At 44.2% G+C, this 9,935-nt stretch overlaps 1 protein-coding gene across 3 annotated transcripts in view; it reads left to right on the forward strand.

The window, feature by feature from the left end:
• Positions 1–7,535, forward strand: part of ASXL2 (ASXL transcriptional regulator 2) — a 133,275-nt gene extending 125,740 nt beyond the window's left edge. For all 3 annotated transcript variants that reach the window (XM_075557006.1, XM_075557008.1, XM_075557009.1), the window contains one exon: positions 1,016–7,535. In XM_075557006.1, the coding sequence (XP_075413121.1) occupies positions 1,016–3,487 (2,472 nt within the window). In that variant the 3' untranslated portion in view covers positions 3,488–7,535. The remainder of the gene's footprint in view (positions 1–1,015) is intronic.
• The last annotated feature ends 2,400 nt before the right edge of the window (positions 7,536–9,935 follow it).

Here is a 9,935-nt window from a genome sequence, read left to right on the forward strand (position 1 = left end):
CACCCCCAGAAGACTCCATTTTCTCCCTGCCCAGACCCCACTTCCCACTGTCACCTCACCATCAAGCTCTCACCTGGCTTCCCTTTGCCCTCTCTGCCCAGACACACACACAACCTTGTATGGTCCTGCTGTCAACCCTGGCCTTCATGGGCGAATGTGAGAAGGCCGTAAATGTGGAATGGCAGCTAATAAGATAGGAAGTGAGCAGTAGATTTATAATCATGTTAGCCAGGGTTTTATGCATTTGTGCCTAAACTCCCTCATGTAGGTGGGAATATAGTGGGTGCCCCTTTGGATATATATTGTAGTGATAGAGTTTGACACAAATCTAAATGTTTGCCTTATTTAATTTGAAGTAATTCAGTCTATATACATAATCATGTATTGCTATGTATAGAGCAGGGCACAACAATTATTGTTGCCTAAACCTTGGTAGTAAAGTTAAGAAGTGAAAACAGTAATGTTAGGATATTGCCCACCTCCTATCTGACTTCACACACATGCACATACAAACACACACAGGTCTATATGTGAAATGATTACCACTTCAGGTTATTATTGGCATTAAGAAGGAGTTGCATGTAAGAGAAGATTGACAATTTGAAGCAAGAATAGAGGTGAGGGGTTCCTGGGGAGGAAGGAAGAGTCTTTGGCATCAATAACCCCCCACCGTTGAGTCGATTCTGACTCACAGAGACCCTGTGTAGTGTTTCCAAGACTGTATATCTTTGCAGTAGCGAGATAGTCTCATCGTTCTCCCAAGAAGTGTCCGGTGCATTGTGTACCTCGCAGTCCAATGCACCACCAAGGCTCCTGTCACTCACTGCCCTTAAGGATACCAACTCCTCGCAGCTGTAGAGGTCTCAGATTGGAGGGTTCTTCTCAGGCTAACTGTAGGCCTCCCTTGTTTTGTCCTGGGTGCCGTCGTGCTCAGCCTACTCTAAGTGTTAATGAAATGTGTTTTTCTTGTAAATGAAACCCACGTTCTGATGTGTTTTTTTCCTTCTTCTTTCAGATCCCGGTCTCCAGACTCGCCCTCATGCCATTTCCTACAGCGCAGGTCTCTCCCAGGGCTCGTTTTCCAGTCTCCATCCCTAGTCCTAACAGAACAGGAGCCAGAACCCTTGCAGACATCAAGGCAAAAGCCCAGCTGGTCAAAGCACAGAGAGCAGCTGCTGCAGCGGCCGCTGCCGCTGCTGCAGCCGCCTCAGTTGGAGGGACCATTCCAGGTCCTGGGCCAGGAGGTGGTCCAGGTCCAGGAGAGGGCGGTGAAGGGAAAACTGCTAGGGGAGGGAGTCCAGGCGCCGACAGAGTCAGTGATACTAGAAAGGGCCCCACACTGGAACTGGCAGGAACTGGAAGCAGGGGAGGTACGAGAGAGCTTTTACCCTGTCGTCCAGAGACTCAGTCCCAATCTGAGATCACGAACCCAAGCCAGGCCCAGCCTCCTAGTGTTTCTGGAGCACAACTACAGCAAACCCCCTCAGTGCCTCCCACTTCGGCCACCAGCGGAGCATGCACAAGTGTCCCCTCGCCAGCCCACGCTATCCCACACCCACCAGATCTAGGGAAGATGAATAATGGAAACCTGAACCCCACCAGGACATTAACCACAGTGGCCTCTCTCAGCCACCCCCAGGGGTCCAGTAGCAGCAGACAGGAGAAAGCATCTTCTACTCTAGCAGGTCCTACTGTGGTCTCTGGTGCCTCGCCTGTTCATGTTGCAGCTGACGGCACAGTTGAGCCCCAAGTGGGGTCTAGTAAGAATACCCTAAACCCTCCCGCCTCAGCTGAGACAAGTGCTGGTGCTGCAGTAGATGGGACTCCTCCTCTGACTCCTACGTTGCCCATGGCTACTTTAGAAAAGCTTCCTCTACCCCAGCTCAGTGGAACCCTAGCTCCTACTGGATCGGCTCTATCTTCGAGCACCTTGCCAGCAGTTTCTAGCCTTAAAACCCCAGGAACGTCTTTGAATATGAATGGACCCATTTCAAGACCAAATTCAAGTATACCTGCTAATAATCCTTTGGTCACTCAACTGCTCCAGGGCAAAGATGTTCCCATGGAGCAAATCCTTCCTAAACCTCTCACCAAAGTTGAAATGAAAACAGTTCCCTTAGCTGCAGAAGAAAAGGGGATAGGAGCACCCACAAACACCAACGTAACAGAAACTAGCACAAGGGAAGAGATGAATGAGAGACAGTCTCATCCAGCTATACAGCCCCTAGGTAAAACGCTGCAAAGCAAACAGCTACCCCCGGTTCCAAGGGCCCTCCCGCTCTTTTCAGCTAAGGATCTGAGGGACTCTGGCATTGACACACACTCATACCCAGAAGGACTGAGTAAAGCTACCCAGGATCAGATCCTTCAGACTCTCATCAGAAGGGTTCAGAGGGAGGATGTTCTCCCAGTTCTGCAGCCCAACCAGTTCAACTTTGCTCACTCAGGTTTCCAATTAGAAGACATCTCCACAAGCCAGAGGTTCATGCTGGGTTTTGCTGGCAGAAGGACATCCAAGCCTGCGATGTCAGGCCATTACTTACTGAACATTTCCACCTATGGCAGGGTTTCTGAGAGCTTTAGGAGGACCCATTCTGTAAACCCCGAAGACCGCTTTTGTCTAAGTAGCCCCATCGAGGCCTTGAAAATGGGATACGCAGACTGTACAAAAGCATCAGGAGACAGTAGCAGTGGCAAAGAAGAGGATACCGAGGAGGAGAGTAGTGGTGATGAGCAGGAATCTCTTATGGTGAAGAAGGAGCCCCCGGCCTCTCGGAATTCTGACAAGTGTGAAGCAAAGTCGGGACTCCACAGTCAGGAAGTCCTGTCTACTAATGATTGTTTAGTGAACAAGAATGTGAAGGCAGAGATAACAGTGAATGAGCAAACCGCTTTAAGCAAGGAGAATTACCTGTTCACTAGAGGCCAGACCTTTGATGAAAAGACCCTAGCCAGAGATTTTTTTCAGGCAGCACAAAAGCAGATGGCTCATGCAGTGAGAGGTAAGATGATGGGTAGCAGCCCTGAGCTTTTCGGTGGTTCTGCTCTCCCTGTACCTGCAGACAGCCCCACCCATAAGCCTCAACTCATTCCACCCCTGCAAATTCCAAAGTTGTATGGAAGCCCCACGCAGATAGGGCCCACCTACAGAGGCATGATCAACGTCTCCACCTCATCTGACATGGACCATACCTCTGCAGTACCAGGACTGCCTGACTGTAGCCAGGTGTCTAGCAATGTAGGTGATGTTATGTCCTTTTCCGTGACTGTCACTACCATCCCTGCTAGCCAAGCCATGAATTCCAGCAGCCATGGCCAGACCCTTCCTGTCCAGGCCTTTCCTGAAGAAAACAGCATGGAGGACACACCTTCAAAATGTTACTGCCGATTGAAAGCCATGATCATGTGCAAAGGGTGTGGCGCTTTCTGCCATGACGATTGCATTGGTCCCTCTAAACTGTGTGTCTCCTGCCTTGTCGTTCGGTAATGGAACTAGAAAGCGCACGCTGTAATGGAGGGGCAGGGAGGGAAGCGTGGATAAGATGTGTGTGCGTGTTGTGCCCTCTTGGAATCAGAAATAAATAGGTTTCGGTTGTCTTAAGAGACAAATGTCGTGTAATCAGGAATACAGAGTACAGATCTTTCACACTTCACAGGAAGAGCACCTTGTATAGTTTTAAAGTCTTAAGTCAAGCAAGACTTTGTGAATTTGTGACAAGTTTGCACTTATAAAATCATGTAAATATGTCACATTTTGTTTTAACATTGTTTCCCCAGGTGGTTAGGTAATAATGTGTTACTTTGAACTCAGATGTGTGTTCCACTTGCTGTGACTCTGAGCGAAGCTCGGTGATAACATGGTGAAAGAGAGCTGTCTCCCTTCTGACCTTCCCAAGACGTTAGGAAAAGGAAGGAGGGGAGGAAGGGAGAAACGGTCTAAAGGAATGGTCCTCCACATTGGTGATTCTATGTAGACTAGACAGACTTTACAAGATTTTGTTTCTGCCTTTAGCTAGAACCCTCTTACGTTTAATTTTTTTAATGAAGCTTCAATTTCATGGGTGGTGTTTCAGACTCTTACAGCTCCGACTTGGTTCCTGGCTTCCACGCATCAGTGCTATTTGCCAAGCTCTCTTCTTGCAATGTGTGAATCCCCGCTGTTCCCCTACCCCACTCCCCAGCCGAAGGACAGCGACTATGGTCTTTGAAGGGTATGGCCTCTAGGCCTCCTTGTGCTACTGTAGCCTGTGTGCCAGACACTCCCTGCAAAACTAACCAAGCACTTGCTTATTCATGGGAGCTTACACACGGGTTTGAAATACGAGTGTGAACTGTACAGAAACGCGATAGTGACAGAATGATTTGAGCTGTGTGCTTTGCTAGGGCAAAGGGAATGAAAGTACAGAGACAGTTGAGGTGAGCTTAAACAACTTTGGTAAGCAACTTTAACACTAGAAGCAAGGTAAGCCCCTCTGGTCTCCCAGCTGGCCACCTACTGTTCTGTAGTCCCTGTTGTTGCAGCCAGACAAGCTCATCCAGGACGCCCTTTCCTGTGCGGTTGCACTTCCGGGGCGCCTGTAGCGGAGGGAGTCATCTTAAAGATCGTGTCGAAAGGAAGAAGGAAGTAACCCCAAAGTTTGGTATTTGGTTTGGTTTGGCTTTTCATTTTGTGCTTCCTTTTTGTTGTGTCTTTTGTTTTCATTTTTTAATCTTATTTCTAGTGACAGAAAAATTCCCTCTCCCCCACATTTTGTGAATTAAGTGAGAGGTTTACATGTCAGATCATTTTTGTGTTCAACAACTTAAACAACTTTTGAAATTTCCCAATAGTTGCACAAGATTTAGGTCATTAGTAAAAGGACATTTGTAGAATCTACAGTTTACCAGGATTTGGTTTGAAATAGGACAGCTACAGTTTTGCATCACTTGCCTACAAAGTCTTTTAAATTATTAGTGCAGCTTAGTTCAGTTATGTTTGTACTTAGTATCCAGGTGATAGTATTTATAAAAGACAGAGCAGCTTTGATTTATAACTCGAGTCACATTCTAGATAGGAGGAGCAAGTGGGCAGTGATGTTCCTCTGCTCCCATTCTGAAGCCTGCTGAGGCTGGAGCTTCTTGCCGTCACCACCCCCTACTTTGTATGCAATTACTGGTTTCACAGCCCCTGCCCCAAACCTCTTAGGAAATTTGTACCACTGTTTATCATTCTTCTCTTTTTTACGGCTCAAGGACTCATATCTCGGTTCCTGTTCCAGCCAAGCTCAATCTGATGTCCTTCCATCACCCCTGTGGCTGCCAGCACATACATCGCTAAAGAGATAGGAGAGCTACAAGAATGTCCTTATCCAGGGATAAGGAGTAAATTGACCCCAAACCGATGGGAAGCACCATGGCTCTGCTCTCAAGCTTTCCGTATGCTGGGTGGTGCAAAGAGGGCCTAAAAGACCTGTTGATGGAGCGAAGCCCCTCCCTATGCCCAACCTCTTCACTCCTCCCAAGGGGCAGGACTAAGGACTAGGGTACATGCTGGAAATGGGTGAGTGGTTGAGAACCTACTCCAAATAATAGGAAATTACCATTTGGGATGAACAAAAGTGACTTTTCTGCTTTCTCCTTTCCTGTCTTTCTTCCATGGTTCCTTTAACCTAAAGATGGACAGACTGTAGCCAGGAAAAGAGAAAAGGCATCAGGGATTTCTGAGACCATTTTGGGAGCAAACCGTATTGTGCCTCTTCATCTTGACCCAGGTTCCTGGAGATAGGTCCTTCGTGTTAGTACTCACCACAGTCTCTTCGTAAAGCATACTCAGCTGATAAAGCAGTTCCATCTAGAACATCCTTAAGCCAGAAATCACCAACCAAGTACCCTGCCTCAGTCTTAACCAAATGAGAGAACCGTGAAGATCCCCATAGATTGGCAGTGAGTGTATTACAGCAGTTTCTATCATTACCCTGGTACTTCTGAAAACTGAAGCAGAAGAAGCAACAATTTTAAGTAACTTGCTAGAGAACAATACTCTGATGTCTTGTAAAGCAATCTTTATCTTCAGTTTTCAGAGTTGTTTTATCCCTCCAGTTCAATCTGAACTGCTTTGTAATCAGTGCTAAGCTTAGTACTGAGTTGCCATGACTAGTCAGGCAGTAATGCCTGGTGCCATGCCTCTGTCTGGTGTGCCCTTCAGAGACCTCACTGCAGGTCATCTGGGGGAGATAGCATTAACAATATATCGTCTCAGTCTGATTTGTGAATGCCGGAAGCTGTCTAGTAGAGAAGGCACCCTGAACCTTAACGAATTTTGATTTGTTAATTCCTACCCTGTTTAATGAGAAAATAAGCCAACCAGATAACCTGGAGTTGATTGCCTTACTTCTTAATGCTTATATTCAAGTTACTGAAGGCTCCTGCAGCATCTCATGTGACAATTTATGTATAAGAACTGGCCAATGGTATACTTTTCTTGAGGGGTGTCAGGGAGCATGCTTACATGGGTTGGGAAGGTCCCCGATGGAGATGTGGACTTAAACATCAAGTTAAATAGCCAAGAAAGCTCTCCTTGCCTTCCAGGTGAAGGTGACAGATTCATGACAGTAACCATCTCAATTGCTTCTTACTACCTGTTTCCCACCTTAGAGACCTTAAAGAGCTCTCTGGTGGAAATGTTATAATGAAGAGGGTCTTCTCTGATCGTTGCAGTGATATTGATTGCCTATTCCCACTGGCTGTGAGCAGTGCCAGGGTGATTTTCTCTGTGACCCAGGAGTTTCACATGGCAGCAAAGAGGGAAAAGTCTCCCCACCGCATAACTTCAGAGTGCTGAGGGAAAACGCTTGGTCCAAGGGTATTTCTCAGCTCAGTTTATAATACAGCCCAAAGAGACATTGGGAAACATGATGATAGGCAGGCATCTTTCCTACCATGTTTCAGTACCGACATGACCTATTAGAAGAACAATAGGTAAGACACTTCCTAAAATTGAAGTAAGTAGCTTCAGAGATTCTTGGTTACTTTATTTTTTTTAATGCTTTACATTTGATACAACTATTAAATATCAATTTTAAAAATAGCTTTCCAGTAATATATTTTGAGTAATATATATTTTAATATCTATGTAAAAAGGACAATGGAAGACTTTGAATTTCTCTTACATGGTATGTTACCTGTAGAACCTCACTGTTAAGGCACAAAGGATTTCAAAGGAGGTTACTCTAGAGTCACTCAGATTATTTCCACAAAATGCAATAAGAGGGATAGTTTGGGGATTTATTTTTCATTTTTGAAGAAAATTGACGTATTTACCACAAGCTCTTTTTTTCCCCCTTCTGGCTACAAGGTTTGTACAAGACTGGTTTGGTAAATGATAAGCTTTTGTGTCTTTTGCCTTTTTAAAGGAATTGTTAACATTGGAATTGAGGGTATGTACAGAGAAGTTGGTGTCGACACCATTTTAAAAGTCATATTTTTTCACAAATAATATAGAAAAATCATTTTACGTAAGAATTTTAAGTATTTGCAATAAATATATGTATATAGATTGTATGTATTCATATATTCTTATTTTTCATTTTATTAAGTAAAAAATTAAAAGTGAAAATGAAAACCTTGGAGTTTTGGTGACTTTTGAGACCTCCCAGCTACCTGAGAGTGGGACGAGTAAGGGCCCTCAGTTGCCTTAACTGCCTGTGGAAGGTGCCACAGAGGGTAGGGGGGAAAGGTAAAATGAGACATTCGGAGATAAATCAGAGTCGTGTATTTCTTTCGGGGCCTAGTAAAAACATTAAGTCTCTCTGCCTCCTTGTTTTCCACCTTGAGCTATTCTATCTCCAAACTGCCCAGTAGTCAGCTTCCAGGAGAAGTAAAGGAACCATGTGTAGTCTCGTTTTCGTTTCTTTCTTTCTTTTTCTTTTTCAGTGTGGCTGTTGTCTGTTTGGAGTAACACAGAATGGGAAAGAAATGCCTCGGGAATATAGGTTCTCCTTTGTCCACAGTGGTCAGTAGTCAGCAGACATTCACTGTCGCCACCTTCCAGGTCCTGAGCAGTATATGAAGAAATAATCGTGTAAGCCGTCTTTCTGTTTCCGGTTCTCATGGGTGACTGCTCTGGAGCGAGAGAAGGGCCAGAGGAGAACCTTGAAAAGAAAGACATCTCTATCTTGATTAGAGTCTCTTTCAGCAGGACACTTAAACTTGGACTTTCTGAGTGTCAAAAAGGACATGGATGGAAATGGGGACTGACTGAAATGTTAGGAAAGGACAGTGGTCTCCTTAACCTCTCCTAGTGAGAACCTGGAATCCAAGAGAATTCCTTTTTGTGGTTGTGAACGCTTGATTTGGGGGTATGACAGCAGAGGAGAAGCAATACCTACATGGGCTGTTGTGGAAATAAATATTGTGTAGATTTATTCATGACCTGGAAAGTTGATAAGGTCAGATTCTCAGGAATGTTTCTGAATGACTTATAAAACTGGCTTTTGTAGTTTGCTAGCTCTCCTAATTAACTCAGCTATAGGTATTTTTAATAATAAAAATAACACGTTTTGGAAATTAGTTGTAAGGATACATTGTGTACTTTTTTTTTTTTTTTATCAAGACAAACGTATTTCCAAAAAGAAGCTCCAAACGTCCGGGTTGCCAAAAAAACATCGAAGATAGTTTAGCCATCCAAGAGAAAATCACGCATTCTAAGTCTTACTGGAGGATAGACTATTTCTAAAGGAATTTCTTAAGTCTCAGGGAACATCTGCATCCTCATAATTCTTAAAGGAAGAATGTTTAAATAAATGAGAGCCTGTCCATAATAACCATCTACAAAGATTTCCAAACTCCCATTTCCAGTACATCTTTGTTATTTAAGTGGGCCTCCTACCTCATGGGATGTATGATTTCTTTTCAGGTAAATGGCATGGAAGCCTAGAGATAATCGTTGGTCTGCAGTTGAGTTATAAAGAGCAATATACCAGAACATAGGATGGTTTCAACTCATTCCCCAACTTACCTTTCTTTGCATCACAAATATCTAAAAAGTGTCCACTGCTCTTGATCCTACTTGACGACCTCAAGTCATCTTTAGAAAACACATTTGGCATAATATTTTTAGCTTCTGTTATGTAAAAAAATAATGTTACTAATTGAGCACCTGCTATGCTAAAGTGCTGGATATACGTATATGGATTGAGGGAGACAGGCAATCAGATCATGTTAAGTCATCATCCAGGTGTCTCTTTTAAGGCTCAAGGAATAATAGAAAATGTTGCATACCTCCCAAGGCATGTTGAAAGTTGATGTGTAAATGAGTTCTTACAGATAAGGAAAAATGTGAGTCTTTGAAGCACTGGTGAAACAGGAAGATTGTAAAGACGGCTTTGACCCTCAGAGAGACCACAGGCAATGTGGAGGTGACTAACCATGAGGAGTTATTAATAAGCTTACCTTTTCTGTGAACTCGAAGTAGAAATTACGCTCAACTAACCCAAAATGTTAGCCGTTTGAGCCCGCACAGTGACTCCACAGAAGAAAGACCTGGTGGTCTGTTCCTGGAAAGATCACAGCCCGCGACTCCCGGGGGCAGTTCTGTTCTGTCGCATGGGGTCGCTCTGAGTGGAATGCTACTTGACTGCACCCAAAGACAAAGAAACTTACTTGTTGGCAATTAAGACTGGTGAGAAGGGGATAAATCCTCTAAATGAATTGATAAAGGGGTTAGTGGTTCTCCATAATGGAAAGAATTACTGTTCTTTGTATTCCAATATTAGAGGGGTTGGCCTTTTTTTCTCTCTAAGCCATAGAATTTGAATTAGTAGAACTTTTCAGCAAGTTTCTAGCCCTTTTCATGTTAGTGGCTCAAATCCTAATTCATGCATTTAGGACCTTGTGGTAGAAAAGCTTTAGTGGGATAAATCTCTGTATTTTGTCAGTGCATACTGAATTTTCCTTAC

The sequence above is a fragment of the Tenrec ecaudatus genome, chromosome 8 (genome assembly GCF_050624435.1).
Source record: "Tenrec ecaudatus isolate mTenEca1 chromosome 8, mTenEca1.hap1, whole genome shotgun sequence".
Taxonomy (NCBI): Eukaryota; Metazoa; Chordata; class Mammalia; order Afrosoricida; family Tenrecidae; genus Tenrec; species Tenrec ecaudatus.